The sequence below is a fragment of the Drosophila obscura genome, unplaced genomic scaffold (genome assembly GCF_018151105.1).
Source record: "Drosophila obscura isolate BZ-5 IFL unplaced genomic scaffold, ASM1815110v1 contig_4, whole genome shotgun sequence".
Classification (NCBI taxonomy): domain Eukaryota; kingdom Metazoa; phylum Arthropoda; class Insecta; order Diptera; family Drosophilidae; genus Drosophila; species Drosophila obscura.
In genome coordinates this window covers 3,544,508-3,568,267 of record NW_024542828.1, presented here as the reverse complement: position 1 = coordinate 3,568,267, position 23,760 = coordinate 3,544,508, and the positions used below count along the sequence as shown (strand labels likewise).

Sequence of the window (23,760 nt, the reverse complement as noted above, 5' to 3'; positions counted from 1 at the left end):
CTGAAAACTTGCCAATCTTGCAGAAAATTTATATATCTATCGGATAAAATTATTTGTTTAGGGCTGAGAGGGCCAACTTGCTAGTAATATTAAACGGAATATCAAAATCGAGGAATATCAAAGTGTCCGTCAGTATATTTACGGTATATTTTGATATTGACAAGGTATATTTTGGTATATTTCTGAAGGTCAGGCGGTATTTTTCATCGATAAGTCCGCGGTCACACTGGTGTTGGCCGTAAAAACGTAAATATGTTTTAAATTTAGCCCACTCCGTGTTCTTCGTTCCGTTTCGCGCATAAAATAATCCTCTTAAAAAAGTAAAGTGCAAGCAACAAAATTAATTAATGTGATTTAAGTACAAGAACCGCAAGAGTCGCGCAAACGAGGAGAGGAAAACCAGTTTTTCCCACCGTGCAATGCGCAGAGCGAGCCGCAGCGAGAGAAAAGCGGGCCCAAAGGAGGTGCTAAAGCAGGAAAAAAATCAAGTGAAAAAGTTTAATTGTTGTTAACGCACACCGATACAGATCTCTCTCGCGGCATCTGTGGGTGTGTTTGTGTGTTCGTGTCTGTGTGCATTTGTTATTGTTAGTGCAGTGAAGAGGAAGAGTGAAAAGAGGCATAAAAAAAGGGCGTCGCAGTTTGCATCAGCAGCAGCAGCCAAAAACTACACACGAAAGTGGTGTAGAGCAAAAGAGAAAGAGAGAGAGTGGAAACAGCGGTAAAGCGTGGGGTAGCTGCAGCGGGCGGTTCAAAGGTGAGTGCGTGCCGAATATTGTTTATAGTTTCTTACTTAAGTGAGCGTCATGTGCATATACACATATGTGGGGGCCCCAAACCATAAAGCAAGAACAACTAAAACCACACCCACACATGCTGCCATTGTCCGAACAGTGGGAACACACGCTCGTACGTACCTGCACCCACGTATGCACGGGTGTGTGTGTGTGTGTGCTATGCTTGACCAGGAGCGGGTTTCGGTCCAGGGGTAAAGTAAAAGCACGTTTTGAGTGGCCGCCCCCTTGTGGAGAGAGGAAAGGCAGAATAAAACAATCAATCATTAGCATTTCCGCTCCTGGACGTGTTTGTCCAGAGGTGAATTTGGATTTGGGCCATGGTCCATGTAGCCAATGGAAGCACGTTTTTAATGATCACTCATGCAATAACTACGCTCCTGGATATCGAATGATCGACAATGTCTTGCCCAGGGGCGGTTTCTTCCATTCAGGTAGAAGTAAACTGTTGGTCCCCTATAAGAAAGAAGAGGGGAAAAAAGACGTATAATCAATCAGCAATTTGGTTGGAACAGAGGGTAGCAGCCAGAGTAGAATCGATGCTAATTGATGAAATGTAAGATAATTTATTCCCCCCCTCGACTCTCATCTTACAATGTCCGCTCCTGGCAATTGACACGGATGGCAAAGCTCTCGCTGCTTCTGCTACTGCTGCTGCCGCAGCGGGTCGACTGCACATTGATTGCTGTTTGCCTCCCCTCTGGATATGCCGCTCCCCACACCATCAGCATAGCACAATTAAAGTTAATAACAACTTCAATTCAATTCATAATAATAATAGAGAGAAAATGCGTTTTGTGGCATGTTAACAGCAATAATAACAAATCAGAGAAGAGAGCAGAGCAGAGCATTCGCACACGCAGACACTCTCTCCATTTTACCTCTCTATCCCACTTGCAATCGCGCTATCTCTATGCCTCTTGCAATCTCTGCTTCCCCTCTCTCTTCCTCGCTCTTCATCAACTGCAGTTCCTCTCGAAGCAAAGTTGTCTTTTCTTTTGATTGCTGCTTCTTCCTGTTTGGCTGTGATACCCTGCTGCAGAGAGGGAATACCCATACCCATATCACTTCCAAAACTCCAAAACACATTTACATTTATTTCGATAATTCGAAACTCTAAACTTATATTTTTCTACAAATTTCTCAAGAATCATAACGATTAAATAACTAGCACAGTCGCCGTGGCATATCTTCACAGGGTATCCCATTGTCGAGTGGGGCACTCAACCAACTTATTGAGCATTCTCTCCCTCTTTTTGTTGTTGGATGTTCGGCGACAGGCACGGTTGAATCTGCAGCAACAACAATTGCAATTGAATTAAATTTAACAGAAATGATAACTGTATGAATGAGTAAATGAAATGAATTGTCATATTTCTCTCTTTCTTTTTTTTTGTTGCTGCTCGCCTCTCCCACTCGCACTTACATATGCCCATGGTAGGTAGGGGCTATGGCTATTTTTGGGGCGGAATCTCTGTGTTTAAATCATTTATTTAATTTCGTGTGCAGATCCCCTAGGCCTCCCTCCACTCTTTGCCTCTTTCCCACTAATCTTTTGGTCTCTGACAACTGATGATTTTATTTATGAGGGGGATTGGTATATACTACAGACAAAGACATATGTTGATATGTACATATGTATAGGATATATGTATAACCGAAAAATAGATATGCATATTGTATATTTTCATTGAAAAATGCTTGCTCTCTTATGCTAAAATGTTTGTTTAATTTGATTTTCGAAATTTGTGCCTCGTGCATGGAATAGCCTTCGGCTCTGCTCCTCTCTCTCTCTCCCCGCTCTTCTGTCTCCCTTGCGCCCATCGAAAGTTTGTTGCCAACGGGCGCCAAAAGCACTTACACACACGCGAGCCACACGCACACATTAGCGTACCTTAAGAATTTTTTGGAGAGGGCGAAGACCTAGGCGTCAGGCAGGCAGCAGGTGACGTCAAAAGAGTGGTGGCGACGGGTAGAGAGTGGGGAGAGCGTGAGAGAGATGGCGTGGATAGAGCGTGAGATTAGCAATTGTTATGCAGATGGAGGGAGACGGCTAGCGGTGTGGGGGCGGTGTGGGGTGATGAAAAATGAGAGTCATTCGATCAATCAACAGTTAGCAAATGTTTTAATATGAGATAAAGAGGAGGAATAGATACCCGCATGATCTTTGGACAAGAGTGGGGTATGATACTAACCATGAGAGCATTTCGAAACATAAACCAGCATCCACTGAATCCCATAAGATAATTCTTTACTTTTTCAATACAATTGCTCATATTTTTCGGATCAAGCAGTAGATGTAATCTCTTTTCACACAATTTATCTAATAATTCCATCAAATTCAATAAAGTATGTGCCATACAGTCTGCAGAATGCAATTAATTAACTGATATACTCGTATAGGCTTCCTAACTTCCCTCACTCCCCACCATGCGGGCTGTCTGTTCTGTCAATCAGTAAATGATCAATATCATTTTCAATCAATAATTTTCCTTGATCCTCTTCCTTTCCTTTTCCTCTTTTATATAAAACCGTTTCCATAAATTGACATTTTGTCATGTGGCCCACTTCCAGGGGGGACTGGAAGTTTCATTTTCAGTTTTCGTTTCTCTTTTTGCTTCCGTTTTACTCGCACGTTTCAAGTTCCAATTCCCATTAATCTCTCAAAATACACCATACCGCAACAGTATCGTGCATTATGCAATATAATCAGAGCATAAAATACACGCAAATTATTTGCATATTTAATTAAAACGAAAAAACCAAAAAAAAACCGGATTTTCGTTTGCATTTTATTTTGTTCTTGAACTTCTCGAACCTCTCGTTTCAGCATTACGTTTTGTTTTAGTTTTTCCCCCAATTTCCCTTGAATGTTGTTTTGGGCGTGTGCCCAAAAGAGAAAGAGAGAATAACAGAGAGAGAGAGAGAGAGAAGTGGGCAGCACACGTGCTCCTCCTAGCAACAAGAGACCCAAAACCGACGCACCCAACCAACATTACAAAATATTTCATTAACATTTTTGTGCCATTCAGCTCGTATTTTTTATGGCTTTAGTTGTGGTTGTTGTTTGGGCCCACCGATTAGGTCCTCTTTTGCTCAATAATACTAATTAAATTTTGCGGAATTTTGATGAAGGAAACCCTTTATAAAACCCCATTTTGTGGTACACCCTTTTCATCGTTTAAAGAGCAATAAACTTTAACCCATTCCCACTCTATCGCCTTTTAGATTAGATTTTCGCAATGTATTTCTGTGTGAATCACCTCTCTGTGCACTCTAATCTGGCTGTTAAACATTTAATCATCATAATTCGATTTATTAGCTAAATGATGGCTACTTTTTTGTAGCATTTCTTTATTTAAAACACTTTGATGAAAGTGCATACCATATAAAGAGGATTTTTTATGTTATTTTGGGTACGTACACGCCATTGAAAGGTGCTGCTTCTTGGTATTTTATAGGAATTACGCAGAAGTCGTCTACATTCTTTTGTGATTGGAGTTCATTAGCACATATAAAATGTGGAATTTTTGGAGTGGAATTCGAATTGCAGATGATGTCACAGTTTATAAGAGGAGTTATTAGAGCTAAAAGGTAAATTATAAGAGAGAACTTGGTGATCTGGAAGGTCTTCCTACTCTGCCTCGTCCCTCTCTCTATCACTATCTCTCTCCTCTCTTTTCTTGGCACCCTCACTCTTCCTTTCTCTCTTCTCTCTCATATGATAATGTCTACAAATCAATTATTAAATTATTGATTGACAGTCGACAGGCAAGGTCTGTCTCCCTCTGGTCTCTGATTTTACCCCTTTCTCTCTGCTCTTCCCTTGCTGCCCACAAGCGAAAGGTGAAAGTGAAAACTTTTGTCCCCTCTCTCTTTGTTTTTTGTGCAAAACATAAAAACAATTTAACAATTTATGTGTAAATTTGTGCACAAACGGAAGTTGCTGGAAACTTTTGCACAACGACCGAATGAATGAAAGCTGGGGATGGGAAAGGGAGATTCATCCCATCAGCAGAGAGTAACAACAGAACAGTCACAACATCATTCAGCAATCCAGCAATCAACTTTAGTGTTTTGCTGTTTGTTAACTTTTAAGGTCAGTGTCAAATATGTATGCACGTATTTGGTCATCTCTCATCTATCTCATGGGGGGAGCACTGCTCTGCTCTGCTCTGGATACCCATTTTACTGCGACATGAGTCATATTTCGTACTCGTAGGGCTGGCAACAGGGGCGAGACTTTCGTAAAAAACCATTTGTAGAAAGAACATATAAAGAGAGATTTAACTTTTTATGATTTTTAAGTGTTTAAAGGGGTTGAGTCACTTTGAAGAAGAGTTATTCCATGGAAAGAGTAAATTATTTAGATTCTAGTGATATTGCGACCATAAAAGATCGCTTTAAAAAGTCCCTAAAGAATGCCCAAAAAAAGTATTTTGTCCGGAATGATAATCTGCTTTCGATGATGTTTGAAATATGGTACACAAAGGATAGGTATACTAGGTTTAAACCATAGATCAATGAAAATACATATTTGTGGGTATTAATTTTCAGCCAAATCTTGGAAATAATAGAGGTAAATAATATCATAGAAAACTTTACAAAGTTGGAGCCATAAATTTCCCAAAATAGGGGTCGTAGATGATGGTGCTTGTAAGTTGGATGGTGCTTTAAGAAAACTTGTATGCTAAATATAGAAATATCCCGCATATTTCAAAGATTTGAAGGGTACTCAAGGTGTTCTCTGTAGTTCTTTACTTTAAAAATTACTGACCAAAAGATCAACCCCCACAACACAGTAAGTTATTGTTTATATCAAAGGCAATACCTTCTTTAGGTGTTTGATGTTTCCTGTATTTTGTGTTGTGTGTTTCCAGTACTTTTATTGGGTGTTTCAGTATTTTGTTTTAGAAGCTGCTGTCCGCCCACCAGAGCTTTATTTAATTGCCGGTTTTTTTGGTTGGATGTTGTGTGTGGAGTGCCACATATTTTTTTCATGCTAATCAATATTCTACTTACTTTTCCTGCTCTTTGTTTTAATTTTTAGTGTGTAAATTCTGTGAATGTTGAGAACAATTTAAATTCATCAAGCGAATACACTCATGAATCATTCTGAAAGAGATGGCAGTGCAGGGGGATATAGGTGTGTGAGGGTGAGGAGGTGACTGTGTAATGAGAGGACGTGTGGTGGGCAGTAAGCAAGTCATGCCTCATGCCTCATGTGCCACACTTCCTTTTCACAACATACGAGTATCCCGTATCTCGTATTCTCGAATGTTGTTCTACCGACTTCCAGCTCTTTCTGGCTTTGTATCTGTCTGTATCTGGCTCAATTTATGTACATGCATAGCTCTGTCTCTTTCTGGCTCTTTACAAATCTCTGAGCTTCTATAAACACGTTTTTGTTACCCAGTAAGAGAGAGGGTATTCTGGTTTGGATGAGAGCGGTTTTCTAAAGAAAACTTACACAGATCAGAGAATTTTCTGCTAAAGTTTACAAAAACTTGTTGATAAAAAAATTAAACAGAAACATTTTGGGTTTAATTATTTCTAGAGACCTTCCAGTGCTTAGAACGGTGTATCTTCTAGGGTATCAAAAGTTGCAAACATTCCCAAATCTATGTTGCGTTTCTGGTTTTGTTCTTTGTTTTCTATGTTTACGAGTCAAAAAATCATACCAAAATGAGCATAAAATGCGAGTACAAGTATTTCATTTGTCTCTATTTATTATTGTTTTTTTGATTTTATGCCAAGTTTGCGTTTGGTTTTTGCCTTTTTAGTTTTTGTTTAGCTGTTTTTCCTTTATTTTTCGCTTTGTTTTCATATGTTTTCCGGTTCTCATCGGCTCGTAGAGGGGGCGCATTCGATACGATTCGCGGACACACTCCCTAGGCGCGTTTTAGCGTCTCAGCATTTCATTTGTTGATGTTTATTTGTATTTGTGTTTGTTTTGCATTTTATTGTGTTTTTTTTTATTCTTGGTATTTGCATTTTAGTCATGCGAGCGATGGGGCGTCTGTATTTGCCTTCTTTTTTTGTATTTTCTTACGTATTTCATGAGTTTTTTTAATTTATTTTTTTCTGCTGACAATTCATTGAACAACATTCGTTGTAAAAATGTTAAACAGGTTGATTGTATTGTTGATCTCAGTCTGTGTCTCTGTTTCCGATGATTCAATGATTCACTGTATACTATTAACCAACAGCTGAAACTGAAAACTGTATAAAAAGCATGACAGAACACAAATTGTCAACCGAAAAATTGCATATAAATTCGGATAAATGATTGAAAAAGTGTGCATGGGTTATCTTTATCTTTAAAATTGTTTTATGGTGGGGAAATTTAAATGAATTGCAAGTTTATTTTTGTAGAACTGATTCAAAAGAAGGGAAAATGGGTTCTAGGAAATATCTCGTCGGAATGAGATATGACAAAGAATAATATTTTTATTTATTTTTACTAAAAGCAAGTGACGCTACCTAAGAATAGATAGAAAGTAGAAGAAGAAGAAGGTCCATTCCTAATAATATTTAATAGATTATATATTAATCAATTAATTAAACTCCTTTGAACTCTAAGCCTAATTTTCTTTAGTTTTAAACCTTAGACAAATATTACCAAATATTATTAAAAATTCTCTATCCAAAGACATTGACATTTTCATCATTTCCCATCATTAGTTTCATTTCAGTTGGGTTTTATTCATTACGAAAAATTTAACCAAAATAATTGCCAAACAAAAACGATGATTGTTTGCACATTATGACGCGTATAATTGCTCAAAATGATTGGTGCTTTGGGGGGCCCTCAGATGATTGAATAAAATTATTCATACAATTATTACCAATACAATGAATGCCACGCCCTTAAGCGTCGCGCTGCCATTTCGTCATATTTCATTTTTGGGGGCAGGCAAAGGCAGACGACCGAACCGGCGGCTTAATTGACTTTTAGGCTTTTCGGGTCAATAACATTTTCTGATTCAGTAACAGAGATGGGAAAAAGAGGCAGTGGAAGACGGGCAACAGAGCACGAGAGGGAGAGATCAGAGAGAGCTTGTGGATGGAGTTGGGAATCGAAAGAGCGATCCAGAGGTGGAGTTGGGAATCGGAGTGGGTTTTAAGATCATAAAGTGCCAGAGTTTGAGTGTTTTATGGTGTCATGGGTTGTCATTTGTCATTTGAGGAAGCCCCTGCAGCTGAACTTTAAGTCTGAAAAGGGTTGTACCTTTGCCTCGCGCCTTAATTAATCAGAGAAAGCATCTTTTAAGAAATTTTACTTGCAAGAGAAAAAGAGAGCTACAAAAGCACTTAATGATTCTTGGAGAACTTTCTTTGTGGAGAAAAGAGGAGAAAATGTGTAGAAATCCAAAGACATCTTTGGAGGTCAGCGTGAAAAAGTTTTGCACTAAGAAACAAATTTATAGGGATTTGATATACAAACAAAAATTGGTTCTTTAATATTCAAAATCCCCACTAAGACTTTCGCCATAAATCTTACTCTTAAATCTTATATTCGGTATAAAAATCAGTTCAAGAACACAAACCTCACATCATCATAAGAAGAGGCAAAAGAGCAGAGCAAAAGCAGAGGTAGCAGCCTTCACCTGAAGCCGGAGGTCAAGGCTGCAGTTCGATAATCTCTTAATTTTATATAAACAAAATGTGAAAAAGTGTAGTGAAAAAAGCAGCAGCAGCAGCAACACCCACGGAACCACATGGCCAAAAAGACTAAAGGCAAGGCAGCCAGGCAGCTGCTGCTTTAGCGTTGAAATAGTTTTAAATCTGTCATAAATTATGGCCCCACCAAAAAAAACAGAGGAAAATGCACGAACTACAAGAGCCACAAACATCCAAAGATAGTCGCATTTCATTTGCAGACAGACAGAAAGATGGAAAAAGTTTCTGCTTTGGCAGAGTATCGCTGGAAAGTGGGACAAAGCAATTGCTTTAATAGTTGGAAGAGCGGAAGAGATACATGAGTAAAGACACAGAGAGAAAAGACTGGTCAGAAAGCATTAGATAACTGTCATAAAGGTAATTAGTTTGCCTGCCAGTGGGATGTTCGACTGGAAAAAGCTTTTTCTAGTAGACCACAAAAAGTATTCATATTTCATACGTATTTATTTATGTACGAGCAACTATTTCCTTTTGCTGAACACCCCACACCCCTTGACAAATACAAGGATTTTCTTGGAATAGCATTGGCTATCAAAAGAGTACCAGAAGGGAGGGAAGAGTTCACGCTTTTTATTGCCTTTCCTTATCTAGTGTCCACGCCGAGGAGAACCCCACTCACACCACACATAATGGACATCGCGGAAACCCACATATCAGACACACACCTGACATTAATCAGCAATCAGTGGAGCCCTCAGGTGTTGGCTAAACCCACAACAAAAACAGAAAGACGGACAAACAGTCGATTCACTATTCTTCTGGGTGACACTTACGATATATATTCGAATATACTCACTCGCATATTTGAATCACCTTTGAATCATCAGGAAAACAGAGAAAGAAAGAAAGAAAGACGAGAGAAAATAAAGAAAAAAGAATGAAAGGAAATCTGATATCATTGTTTATTGCAAAACTCCTGATATAAAAAAAAAACTCTGCTGATTCATGGATTCACACACAACAAAGGTTCTCTTCTGTTCTGAAATCGAATCATAACTCAAAGTATCGCAGTTTTTTGCGGTCAAGCCATAAATACAAAAAATAAATAATACGAGGATAGTTTGAGATCTGTAAAGATTGTAGAGTTGGAGATATTTTGGGGGTCATTTTAATGAACTAGGGATATAATGCCCAATATTCTACTCCTGTCTCCTTCTATCTCTTTTCGTTGTTCTGTCTCTTGTTTTTCCCCCCATTTTTTTTCTGCCCTTTGTTTTTTTTTCTTCTAAGCAAATAAAAAACAAAAAAATTTCTTTTAAAAAATAGCTAATTAATGCAGTTCTTGGGATCGTCAACTATGGAGTATAGGTAGAAGAGGGTATTAGAGGTAGTGTATTAATTAATTAATTGAGTATTCGACTAGAAGTAATGTAATAGATTTATATTCAAAGAAAAAGGGGGAATTTAGTTATGCAAAAGTTATTACATAAACTATAACTACAAAAAAACCCTTGTATTTAACAGGCATTAAATAGCAAATTTGCAATTTCGAGCCTATCATTACCCACTCCACTCTTCCTTTCCTTCCCAGTCTTTATTACTTCTCTTTCATATCTGTTAAAGATACATATAACATACATATACTGTATGTCATAAAAAACTGATCATCAGGCGCCTCATTATCTGGCGCTACCTGAGGGAAAATTTTCCCTCTTGCCAAATGGCATAAATCTCCCTGGAAATAACTTCTGTGTGTTTACCTACGGTTTATGGTAAGTGGCCTTTCGGCTCTCTCCCGGAGAGTACAGTTTTTTTTTTTTTAAGAAAAACGCAAATTATTTTTTTAGGCGGTAATTAAAGATAGACAGAGCTGTATAGAGGAAGGGAGAGAGAGTGTATGGACCATAAATCAAATTTTTATCTTTCTGTGTTTATGGTTTGCTGATTCATTTGGAGAGATTCATTTCTTGCCCTACCCTGTGGAGAGTGGAGATTTCTGCTTACACATTTTGATAGTGTTCACGGAAATATTCGAAGGAACATTTCTTTAAATCCTGATTCATTTACAGATGTGGTTAGCTGTGGAGATTGGAGATTTAAAGTGCATATGAACATGATATTATTTATTTTTATAAGTCTTGGAAACATAAACCCATATTTTGTATAAATCTAAGTTACATTTTCATAGACATGTTTACATTGGCAGCAAGAACTGCTCGTAAACTGAAAAGTATTTTCTTTTTCTTTCTATCGTTATCTTATCTATAGTTTACTTTCAATTTACCCACGTGTAACCGACTAATTATGATAGATAACGAATGAAAGAACGTAACGAAAGAAATGCCCTCATTTGCACTCGGAATTTGTACATCGATATTCGTATCGTATCTTCTTCCTATATTGTATGCCACATTCCAATGGATACCTATACAACACCTGTGACTGATTGATTGGATGATAACTGAGATTTGTTTGTAATTAAAATACAATTGCAGAATGTTGATATCTTTGGGGTTGATATGGTGCAAAAACAGAAATAAATCTGATGGGTAGGGTAACGTCTACATAAGTACTTTGCATATCGATCAACAGATTAGATTGTACATCATTAAATGAGGGGGGGGCAGTGCAATAAAAAGTAGGAAAATGGTTTACTTTCGAGGGTAGAAACTTTTTTTATTTACATTTTTATTTATTTATTTATCTGGTTCCCTATCGTACTGCTAGACAACTTTCTAATGGGACACACACAATTTTCAAATCTTTTCTTTGATTAATATTAAATTTTTTTTTTTAATATTTTACTTTTACAGTTTTATATGAACATTTCAAATAAATATAGAAAGGAATATTTATATTTCTGGGGAGTGTGTTTTATGGGTGATATAGTTCCCCATTGCTTCCCTTTAATTTCTCTTTGCGTTTGCCATATAATACGACTACCGTATCTAATACTTTTTTTCTGGGTTATAATATCGTTTTTCCTTGGTTTTTCTTTAGCTTTTGTTTTTTTGTGGTTTGTGCTGCTGCTTGTCATTTTGTTGCGGTTTTCTGTTGGCTCTGTTGTCGATTATGACAGGCTTTTTGCTGCTCTTCGAGTGCTTAGCGCTTATCTGTGAACTCTCTGAAAACAAAAACGAAACAAACGAAATGTTGCACAACTTTTTCGTGTGTCGTAGTCGCAGTCGCAGTGTGTATTTTTTTTGTTTCGCGGTGAGGCATGAATCACGATGAACGATGATTATTTTCCCCTCCGCACTTGACACCAGGTGCAGTACCTACCTCCCTCCCTTTTGCCTATCTCTGTTTGTTTCTCCTTCTGTTGCCACATCTATGCCTTCCCCTGTTTGCCACCTCATTCTGCCTTCTCTCTTTCCCTCCTCCCGCTGCCCTCTCTTGAGAAATGAGAACAAAGTTGTCAGAGAGACCCCAATAAAGTGCTGCCTGTCGTCGCTCCCTCTCTGTCTCTCTGCGACATTTGGCAGGCGGCTAGCACGCCTCCCCCTCCTCTACCCTTTCGTTACAACAAAAACAACACCCGCCTTTTTTAACAACAATTTAAACACCTGCAACAATAAAACACAAGCCAGAAACTAACGTAAAAATAAAAGCAAAAAAAAAAAACAGAAACAACAAATTTTAACAAGAAATTAAGGTAAACCTTTTTGGGTAGCCGCAGCTTAAGATACCCTTTAAACATGGCTTGATTTAAAAAAGTAATGCATTCGATACCCTGAAAAATCGTTTGGGAAGCATTAAACCCTGGAATAACCTCAACAGACCCGATAGCCATCCTTTAAAGAAAATAAGCTGTGAATCAACTTTAATATCGTTTGAGAACCTACCATAAATACTCTTTAATTTCCTCTTAATACCCTCTCTTAAGTGTGGGGTTAAAGAGCATTCCAAAAACATGGCCCACATCATTCGCCTGTTGTTAAAATGTTGAGGTAATAGTCACTCGTACCGAATGATGTTAATGGCCCCTTTAAAAACATAAAAAAAGGTTTATACTTAGCTTTTGTTTTCTTTTTGCTTCTTTTGCTTCCTTTTCGCTTTTATTGTTTTTTCTTGTTGTTGTCTTTGCTGTTATTTTGTTAAGTAAACTTTGCACATTTTTCATTTTACCCCCAAAAAGGCAAGTTCAATGGTTGTTCCAAGCCAAGTTCCGCCAAGCTCAGCCAAGCCCTGACCTGGCCAACAGTTATGCTGTTGGTTTTGTTCGTTTTGAAGTATTTGTTATATAAGCCATGAGCGAATGAAGGGTCAGAAAATGCAAAGGGAATGGGACTAAAGCGTGTGATATTTTTAAAATAATTATGTAGGGAAATCAAAGGCATATCACTTGGGATAGACGAATAGATAGAGAATAAATAGAAATTGATATAGAACAATCTTAATTGAACACAAAAAAAAGAGAAAAATTGTATAGACGATTTACAGAAAGTTTTCCTAAGAAGACTTAAAGGAAAATTGTAGAGAAAATTTGATAATAATGTTGATAGAGGGAAAGAGAATTTAAAAGACTGATATAATGATAGTCCTACTATTACAAGCTCTCTGTGGGGAACACCTGCACATAGTTCCATCGTAAAAATACTTCGATTGTCAATCGCTTATAATCCCTTATATGCTTTATAAACTACATATATGTAAACCCATTGATTCTTATCGATTTACAATGATAATGTTAATGATTACAATCATAAAAAGTACCAAATCATTCCCATGCCTTTGAAGTAGAGTTGTATATGCCATAAATTTAGCCTTGAATTAATTGTAGGTACTACTGTTCCGCACATGACATGATTTCTAAATGTAATTTGTAAATGTATGATAATTACTCTTCAAGATTTCCACGATAACATCGTCTGGAATGACAAGGCTGAGATCGTTTTGAATTCTTGTGTTGAAAACTTAAGTCTTGAACTGAATTAAAACTGTGTAGACAGAGACGCAGACGAGACGGTGCTCCATGAGATCATACGAAATTCAAATGCAAATCGACTCCAGAGAGGAACCCATTTGTCGTCGTCTATAAAAAGCATTTCCACACACAACATTATTATTGCTAATGATAGAATTACGACTTATAGGAGCAGATGGAAGAAGCAGGAGCACTGGGTGGTGGAAAGAGAGTGGGAGGAAAGGCAGTGGAAGTGGGTGGAAGATATATAATGGGCAATGAAATGCAAAACGAGACTGTAATTATTTACTGACTGAATGACTGCCGTTCGTTGGCTGTCTAACGTCTGGCTGTCTCTCTGTCCGACCGTCTGTCTGTCGCTGTCTGTAGTTCGTTGTAGTATATGCTTCTCAGACTTATAATTTAATGCGGTTCTTTATATTTATAATCCAAGCGTGGTGACCTTCACAAATGATAACCAGCTGTGGGAGGGAGGTAGAATGGTAGGGAGAAACATAGGGTAGTCTCTGATGGGAGGAATGGGAGGTAAAACCGCATGGGAGCTGCAATTGAGAGACAGAATAAGAGTTCCATAAAAGGTGAGCGGTGGAGCTGCACAGGGAGGTAATGGGCGGTGCAAATGGGTCTCCGATGGCATATGGGAAGAAGTATGAGAGCTGCAGTTAGGGAGTCTCTGATGGGAGGAGGCTACAGTTGAATAGTTCGGTAAAAGAAAGGCTGGCAGTCTGCTTAAAGGTCTAAGGTGGCAGGGAGGCATGGCAGATATGGGCTGCTACACCCACATGTTGCATGGGATATACAGATACCTTACAGATACCCGCAGATGTCTGTCTATCTGATAACGTGCCGGGGCAACGTTGCCACATTTCATTCACTGAGTCATTCGCGTAAATTGTTGTCTTTTTGTGCATAATTGAGGTCGGTGTCTGTGGGTTCTATTCTATCTTTTTTTCTTTAAATTATCTCTCTCTCTCTGGACTTTGAGCACCCACTTCAATCCACACAGGGGCCGAGTACTCATATGGACAATAATGCGGAAGTAGCGCTTCCCATTGATTGGTTTCAGAGTGAACTTGCACTTGCCATTGAGGATCGTAGGATGGGAAATAGTCTAGTGATAACAGACATTCGTTGATACCCACTGGTAGAATAGAGGGTGCTGTGGGGGGCAGTGTCTCTCATCAGCTGAAGGCGTGCCCCATTCAGCGACGCTTTTGAGTGACTTTTTCCCAGCTGCTTATCATGCGATTTTTGCGACTTGAAAGAAGATCCGAACCCAAAGCAGAGATATGGCAACGAAGAGAGTGAGCGAGAGAGCCAAAGAGATACGTAGACAAAGACAGCAACACAGGTTTAGCTCGTGCCAAAGTCAATGACCCTGACAAACAGTTTTTGTTGAAATGCAATGCACATTGCATTTCTGCTTAATTTCTGTGTATGCCCTCTAATTAAATTAAAGGGGTTGATTGGACCTAAAATTAATTAATTGTTGAATTGGAGTTGGAGCAACATCTGGCTGAGATATATTTAATGAATTTTCCTTACTGGTTTTTAAATTAAATTTTTTGTTTGCTGTTTTTATTCTGAGTTTTTTTTCTTAGGGTATTTACTTAGTCGTTATTCCTTTTTAGCTTCATATATTATATTCAATGCGTCTGTTGTGTTATTGTTATTATGGTTTTTTTGTTTCTGTTTAAACATCATTCAACGAAGGATGGGGAGGGAGGCAAAGCACGAAGTAGTAAGAGAAGAAAGCGATTGACACGCGTGCATAACAAGAACAAAGTACACAAAAACAGCCACAACAACAACAACAAAAAGGAAGGTTACAAAATAAATGTTGATTAAAATTCCCAACAAACAAAAAACCGGAGCCGAAACCGAAACCGAAACGAAAGCAATAAGAAAGGGGCACAAAGAAAAATGATTATGCTCGAGAGAAAGAGTAGGAGAAAGAAAAGCGTAGTCGATGAGCCCCTCTTCTCCATCTCACTCTTCCTCTGCTTATCTGCTCCCACTCCTCCCCCTTCCTACAGTCTTCCTCCCTCTTTATCACCTCTTCCCCCGCTGTGTGCTTTGTGCTGTGGCGCAGTCAAGTGCAGATGAGCATTTGGGTTGAAAGCGCAATGGACTGGGGGAGCAGCGGCGGTGCGCGAGGCAAAGTCCATCTTTATTAGAGATGGGTGCGTGACAATCAAAGACTCCTGCTCGAACTGGATCTAAATTTTGGTCCGAAAACGTATCATATAAGAGCAACTTAGTAGCCCAGCTCGATAATTTTAGCATCCACTATCGGATGATCAGTTTTTATGATACATTATGTTACCGCTTTATGTTGTTCTCTTGTGGTCTTGAAGCGAATAGAAGTATAGGGGACCATTATGTGCGTTCGATTATAGACACGCACGCCCATTGCTTCCATCCCTAAGCATTATCTCTTTCTCTTCGAATGGAATGAGCTTACAATGCAAAAATATTACAGTACTGTAAAAGTGTCTCTATCTCCCTTCCTCTCCCTATCTCTCTGTATGCTGATGTTTATGCGTTTATGCGTGTGTCCGTCGGAGCTTAAAGGGATTTACTAAACGGAAAATTACCCGAAAAATGTAAACGAAAGTGAAAAGAGATGGAGGAGTAGGCGGAGGCAGAAGGGAGCGTGTGCATGTGGATGTTTCTCTCTCAATTGGTTTTCTCAAGTGAAGTTACAATGGGGTAGGTCTTCGCTCTTTTAGGTATTCAAATGGGTGTGTAAGTGAATGATGTACTCGCATTAAAGCTGCTTATCGTATCGGAATGGCAGCGTATGAAGCATTCTTCAGCAGCGTAAGAGCACGGGTAATACTTCAACAAAGGCATCAACAGATTAATAGAGATTAGCTTTTGAAAAGGGCTCAACTTTAATGGAATTTAATGGAATTTGATACATTTTCTGTTGACATATAAGTTATATTCGCTTGGGAATTTTAAGAGGGATTATTGAAATTCTTGGGATTTAATGTAGGAATGGGATCAATTTTAAATATATATGAAAAATACTTTGTAATTTATACAAATTAAACGGACATTACATTTACATCGTGTAAATGTACCTAACAGACAGTATAAATCGTCTACGATCAGAAGTAAAATCATAAACAAAAAAAAATAATCTCTCCTACTAGTTTTTCTAAAATTGTAAAGATCGGTTCAATATTTGTGGCAAGAAAAAAGAAAAGTAGTTTCACAGTGTGCTTGACTCTCGACCGCCTCGCACTTGCGCTCTTGAAATTCCTAAGCAACCACTTGAAATTTCCTCAGGCAAATTCCTAGTGGAAACTTTAAGAACCGGAACATGTGCTGTTCATCCGTGCAACTCTTTAATTGCTGCCTCCCCCAACACAAGAGGTGTTACATTGTAGCTGAAGGCGTCGTTGTTTATTAATAACACAATTTTGTGAGTGGTGTGTCGGCTGTCTGTTGGCAACGAGAACGAATGAATGTTTGTATAAATGTTTATAATCGGGTAAACAATTGTTATCATTGTGTGCCACAACCCTGATGATGATGATGATGTGTCCTCCACCTCTGACTGCTCCTCCCCTGACTGCTCCTCCCCTGCCTGCTACCCTGACAGCCCGTCTGACTCTCATTCTCCAAATATTCATATAAAACATCCATTGGCATGCCGCTCAGAGCACTTGAGTTCTACAATACGCGTACATTTATTATACAATACACAATCCAGAAGACGGAGGAGGCCACATAATCGATCTATATAAGGTGTTCTCCCCCTTCTGATACTATGGCGGCTACTGGCAGCACTAGCTATTAAGAGCGAGAGAGAGAGAGTGATAGATTGTATGTGCAATGTGGGTGCCATTATCTCCAATAAATTGCCCACCATATCAGGTCTATAAAAACATATACAAACATGCACTGAACGAAAAAAAAGGGGAACGAAATAAAAGAAATATTATTGAAAGGGAATGGTAACAAAAAAAAATATGTGAATGCGAGGGAATAATGTTTGTACTAAAAGCATCGAATAATCCCAGGAAAACTCCTATACCCAATTGTGAAAGTCCCTCTCTCGATTGTAGATCTACTCCAAAAATGATGTAAAAAGCTACCTACTTGTTAGCCCTGCCTCTAAAAAAACTGTAGAAAAATATACTTATCCATTTTTCTTATCCATTTTTTTTTTTTGTTTCTTCCTTAAATTATCTGCTTTTTCTTCAGTGCATCCCAAAATTTGTACAGATGGATTCACTCTTTTTTTTTGGCTTTGTTATATTTACCAGAATATTTGGAATATTTATACTATATAAATCAGATGGCTTTCATCTTGCAACACTCTCAAAAAACATCTTGCAAAACAATGCTACAAATTTATGGAATTTTTGTGCAATTAAATGTGCTCTAGTTTTCGTATTATTCGGATTATATTTATAGCCGTGATTGTGTGTGATCGGGGGGATTGGATTATCAGTTGGAATGGCTTGTGAGAGTTGATTCACCTTTGGACTTTGCATACCCGTAGCCTAGAAATATAATAAATGATTGGAATATTATATTTATTTAATTTGTTTCGTTTCTTTTCTTTGTAGAGTGTGACAGAAACTGTGATCCGAATCCATTGAATGGCAACAATATGCAATAATGGACTCAATGCCTAATGCGGTGCCAACGCATACGAATCCAAGTCGGGATCTCTTAACATTGCAGCCACTGCGTCCAGCACGCAGCTCCAGTACGAATCTACGCGCCAGTCGCAGTCCATCCGCCAGTCGCAGCACCGAACAAAGTAAATTTTAATTAAGGATCGCCTGCCATCTATCTATAGGGTGAAGCAAGCTCTATCTATCTTTTGGCGAGGGATTAGTACCCTTCCTCCCGCTGCCTCATAATTGCTTTGATTGGCGCGCGTGTGTTAATGCTGTAGCTTCCTCATTCAAATCATCTTATTATCAGCGTCTCTCTGGTTTAATGGGCATTCATGATTATGTCTGGGGCTTTCAATCTTGTTTCTAACTAGGGTATAATGCTGTTATCAGTGAAATGCGATGCTGCTGCTGCTTATTCAATTAGCATTTCCGGCTATTAAGTCTGCAGCACACGAGGAGCAGGAATGACAGAATATTTTGTGAATGAAATGTGAGCTTATATTAAAAGCCAAATATATAGAAAATTGTATGCTGAATAATATGCCAGCTTAAAGAAGATACAAATATGGAAATGTGTTTGTGTTGCTTTAATGACTCAAGAAAAGATAAGCATTTCTTTATTATTTTATTAGCTTCAAGCTACAAGCTTCATTTAAAGCCTGAACACTCTGAAAAGTAACATAAATTGTGCAAATATATGAAACAAAAACGCTTAAAATGGCATAGTAAGGAGGTGAGTGAATAGTCTTCCATTTCCATATCCTAAAAGAGATTTTTTAGTTCAAATAGCTAGACAACAATTAAAGCAAATAGCTTTTAGTCAGGAAACAAAAAGAACAAAGCATAGAAAAAAACTAACTTTCTCTGCCACAAATGGATTGTGGGTTTTTGGAGCATATGATGCTCTCAATTTATGCGCCAGACATGAATGATGACTCATCTGGAAAGCAACCCCCAGCCAGCACCCCAACTGCCCTAACAGCCACCCACCCATCTGCCTCCCTTAGAAACCCTCCAACTCGCCCCAGCACTCTCTTTTCACATAGCTTTGGAAAACATTTTAGCAGATCCACCAAAACTATAGCCTGCTTTTGTGTGCTTGGTTTTGTATTGCAATTATAACTTGTTGGATTGATTTGCGGATTGTTTATTGCTTATACATTATATATTTGTTATTATTATATTACACATTTTTTGAATTGTTTTCTCACCATTTGTTTTCCTGTTTACTTTTCACACTTTTACATATATTTTTTCCTTTTGTTTCTTCAATCTCTTTCTTTGTTTTCCCTTTCTTCAGCTTTTGTAACCGTTTGAATGTTGAATGTGTTGTAGCCACACGTACTACGTTGCATACCATACACACAATCCACCACAACAACAAAAAGAAATTCCAATTTCCACCAAAACAAATAAATCATTGATAAATGTAGGTATTTAATCATTTCAGATATCTGCATGTATTAGCTTTATGTTAACCTCAAACCGCAATCATTAATGTCATTTACACAGTGGTTATTCTGTAAAAAGAAAAGCAAAAATATGCAACAGTGGGCAGTGGATATATGATAAATAGGCAGCAGTATATTATAAATACATGTAAATCAATTGAAATTTCACTTGAATCTATAATTTGTCTATTTATTCTCAAAAAAAAAAATAGCTTTTCACTTAAGCTGTTCCTAATTATTGTGTTTCCACTGTACCTGCCTGTTTGTTGTTACCAAAAAATAAAAAACAGTGGCATGCCCGCGATTAAAACGCTTGGCCGTGTTCTTTCCGCCTCTTCCTCTCTATTTCTGTCTATCTGTCGTTTTTATTTTCTACTTTCTTGCTGGTGCCCTCTCTCTCTATCGCGCCGCCCAGGCTGTCGGCTCTAGCTGTCAATCATTTGCGTATGTGAAGACATAACTCACTCAAAAGGCACACACACTAGTGCAAAAAAGCTATCAACAGTCGCCCGCTATCGCCCACACAGCGCCACAGGCCATCAACACTTTTTGCATCACTCTGCCATCACTCACACTCGCTGCTCTCTTTCCTAGCACAGCCATCACTCACACTATCACTCACCCTCTCGCGCTTTCCTCCCATACTGTTTCTCACACTCACTCTCACTCTCTTTCTCTCGCACACAGCATTCTTCACCATCAGCACTTGCACACTCTCTCTGCCTTCCACCCACCACCAACCCACTCACTCACACACACACAGACACTGCTTTCATTATAAGCCGGTGCCTATGTGCATGCAACACATTTCATTCCTGCTGCTTGTGCTGCGGCGAGACCAACGCGCTCTTATCACTCACATCTGAAGAAAGAAACTAAAACCAATAGAAAATAAAGAAAGAGACTCACAGAAATAGAAATAGCAATAACCCATCATCCGTACCGTTTTTTCTATGCGCCACAATTTGACAGTGTCCAGGGAACGGGCCAGCGAGGCAGCGGCAGCCACACAAACAGCAGCGGCAGCAGCAGGCGGTGCATCATCATCAACTGGAGGAACAGCAGCAGCATCAGCCACAGCCACAACGACTGCGATAGCAGCAGCAAGCAGTTCCGGTCCCGCTTCGGGGAACACCAATAGCAATTCTTCGGCCTCCTCCAGCACAGTGGCAGCTGCACAGGCGGCTGTCTATAGCGGCGGCAACACGGTGACCGGCAGTCTGGGCAGCGGTGGGGTGGTGGCACGTGGCTTTCGCAGCCACAGCCCCACCCACCGGCGTAGGAGTCGCGAGAGGCAGCGGCGGACCCATGGCTCGGATCAGGGCGGCCTCTTGGCCTACAGCGGTCTTGTGGGCGTCAATGATATGAATGATTTTGGCGGTGTGGTGGGAGGTGGAACCCAGGGAGGCGGCGGCGGAAGTGCTGGCACAGGCAGTGGCCTGGAGGATTCACGATTGTCCGGGAACGAGGACTACTATTCATCATTCGTTTCGGATGAGTTTGACAGCAGCAAAAGGCCCCGGAGATGCACCCACGAGAGGAGCTCCAGTGTCCAGGCCATTGATCGTTTGAATACGAAAATACAATGCACCAAGGAGTCCATACGACAAGAGCAAACTGCCAGAGATGGTAAGAGAGTCCTTAAAGGAATGAAAAGGAGCGACAGAAAATATTTATTTATTCCCTTTCAGATAATGTCAATGAATATCTAAAGCTAGCAGCCAGCGCCGACAAGCAGCAGCTGCAGCGCATCAAGGTACGAGTCCTGCAAAGCCCTTCCTCCTCTTCATGAATTATTCCTCCCTCCCTCCTTCTTTACAGGCTGTCTTCGAAAAGAAGAACCAAAAGAGCGCACACAGCATCTCGCAGCTGCAGAAGAAGCTCGATAGCTATACGAAACGAGCCAAGGATCATCAATATCAGACCAAGAGCCAGCATCGACAGCCGCGCGAGGTCCTGCGCGATGTGGGCCAGGGTCTAAGGAATGTGGGTGGCAACATACGCGATGGCATAACCGGGTTCTCGGGCTCTGTGATGTCCAAGCCGCGTGAGTTTGCCCATCTCATCAAGAATAAGTTTGGCAGCGCCGACAACATCAATCAGATGAGCGATGCCGAGCTGCAGGGCATGCAGGCGGCCAATGCCGCCGATGTGCTGGCGGCCAACGAAAGACTGCAGCAGCAGGTGCCAGGTGCAGGTACCTCCACAGGATCTGGTGGTGGGGGCGGAGGACATAATAATAATACGGGAACGGGCAGTGGCACAGGCAAATTCAATAGTGACAATGGCAGTGAATGCAGCAGCGTGACGAGTGAGAGTATACCAGCGGGGTAAGAATATGGCTAGGGGATCCCTTTTGCACCCCTACTAATGGAGGATACTTTTTATATTTCTCAGCTCTGGCAAGAGTCAATCTGGTGCCAGCCAATATCACATAGTCCTCAAGACACTACTCACAGAGCTGGCCGAACGCAAGGCAGAGAATGAGAAGCTCAAGGAGCGCATGGATAGGCTAGAGGTAGGAGGAGCGTCCTCTTTTTTACTCTCTGGGAATGCACACTAAACCTTTCGTATCTTATTTTATAGACAAGCCAAAAGGAATTTAATAACCTGACAGCCACACTCGAAAGTGAACGATATCGTGCCGAGGGACTCGAAGAGCAAATCAATGACTTGACGGAATTACATCAGGTTTGTAGGACACAATGCCTTTTCCCTTTCCCTTTTGGCATAGTTCCAAATAAAAATATCGCCTTTTGTTTTTTTCCAGAATGAAATTGAGAATCTAAAGCAAACGATTGCTGACATGGAGGAGAAAGTACAATACCAAAGCGATGAAAGACTACGTGATGTCAATGAAGTGCTTGAGAATTGTCAAACGAGGGTAAGCATCAGCAGTCCCCAAGGGGAAGAGAGAGAGAGAGATCAGAAACTAATGGATACATAATCCCCTCTCGTAGATATCTAAAATGGAGCACATGTCACAGCAACAATATGTCACTGTTGAGGGCATTGACAATTCAAATGCCAGGGCCTTGGTTGTGAAACTCATCAATGTGGTATTAACGATATTACAGGTGGTACTCCTACTAGTGGCCACAGCAGCGGGCATTATAATGCCATTTCTTAAAACAAGGTTCGGCTCTTCTACGACTCGACATTTCATGGATTAAACTTATACAAGTCTTGTGTTTTAGGGTACGCGTTTTGACCACATTTCTATCCATTTGTTTTGTCATCTTCGTAATACGACAATGGCCGGATGTACAGGATATTGGTTCCGGTCTGGTGCGGCATCTCAAGCAATCGCTTGTTGTGAAGTGAAGTGGAATGCCCATGCACCCCCCACACCCCATAGTTCATACAACAATATGTTTCTTTAGCTATTAAGTTCTTAAAAGTGGTGCACATTCTGTGTTTTTTTTGTATATAGCTTTGTCGTCATTTTTTAAACTGAAAATTGTATCAATTATCCCCTCAAAAACAAAAACACTCATTCATTCACACATGAAATCTGTACAAAAAACATACATTATATATCCCATACATATTTATCATCCGACACACATCCCCTATACACTCTCTCTCTAGCAAAATTGTAATAATAATATCTTCGAAAAAAGTGCTGATTACTCAACTAAAATCTGAAAGAATGAATATACATGCTGTTTAAATGTATACTCCTACGATATATGTAATGATATATACATATATATATAAATATGCTATCGTATAAAATAACTCTTATATTATATAAAGTGAAAAAAAAACGTTTGTATAAATCCCGAGAATTACTTTGTATTTATTTATCCCCCCATCCACATCAACATCCAAATAATGTACGTAAGTGGTGGCCTAAAACACACATCTATATATAGCATATAGATATACCAATTAACAATATATAGATACTATATACTATACGTACATTCTGGACTGGACAGCAGCTGCAGTGTTTCCCAGGCTCGAGGTAACACACCCACACTGAAAATATAATGAATCCTTCTTCTACAACAAAAGGCCGACTATAATTAACGTTGAAAGAACCACAAATAAATATACAGATACGTAGATATACGAGTATATGTTTGTATATACATATATACTTACTGTGTATACGTATTACATGCGTAAGAATCCAAAATGAGTTGTCTATTACTGCCATTGGCGTGTTGTGTTTTGGGAAAACAATCGTGTAATTATGTCTATTTATTGTAGACTGCGCTATGCTTCTTTTAAATCTCTCCATCGGAGCTTAGTACTCATTCATCATCCTCGTATGAAGGGCTTTGATTGTGCTGACGATTGCTGTGATTTCCACT

The 23,760-nt window shown here is 39.4% G+C and overlaps 1 protein-coding gene and 1 long non-coding RNA gene across 2 annotated transcripts; one reads left to right on the top strand and one right to left on the bottom strand.

The window, feature by feature from the left end:
• Nucleotides 1–241: 241 nt before the first annotated feature.
• Nucleotides 242–23,523, top strand: LOC111074503 (transmembrane and coiled-coil domains protein 2). Its single transcript, XM_022367308.2, has 10 exons — nt 242–757; nt 17,931–18,127; nt 20,411–21,067; nt 21,130–21,194; nt 21,260–21,768; nt 21,836–21,956; nt 22,025–22,129; nt 22,209–22,322; nt 22,399–22,574; nt 22,636–23,523. The coding sequence occupies exons 2-10, from the start codon at nt 17,983–17,985 to the stop codon at nt 22,760–22,762; spliced, it is 2,019 nt and encodes a 672-aa protein (XP_022223000.1). The 5' UTR covers nt 242–757; nt 17,931–17,982; the 3' UTR covers nt 22,763–23,523.
• Nucleotides 23,232–23,760, bottom strand: LOC121404782. The gene is made up of 3 exons (XR_005968210.1): nt 23,549–23,760; nt 23,367–23,463; nt 23,232–23,306 (listed from the first exon to the last, which is right to left on the bottom strand). It is a non-coding gene; the product is annotated as an uncharacterized LOC121404782 (long non-coding RNA).

Excerpts from the sequence above, each read along its gene's own strand:
- LOC111074503 (XM_022367308.2), top strand. The coding sequence starts at position 17,983 with ATGGACTCAATGCCTAATGCGGTGCCAACGCATACGAATCCAAGTCGG. Across the intron at positions 21,068-21,129 it reads AGAGCAAACTGCCAGAGATG|ATAATGTCAATGAATATCTA; the intron begins GTAAGAGAGTCC and ends ATTCCCTTTCAG. Across the intron at positions 22,323-22,398 it reads TTGAGAATTGTCAAACGAGG|ATATCTAAAATGGAGCACAT; the intron begins GTAAGCATCAGC and ends CCCCTCTCGTAG.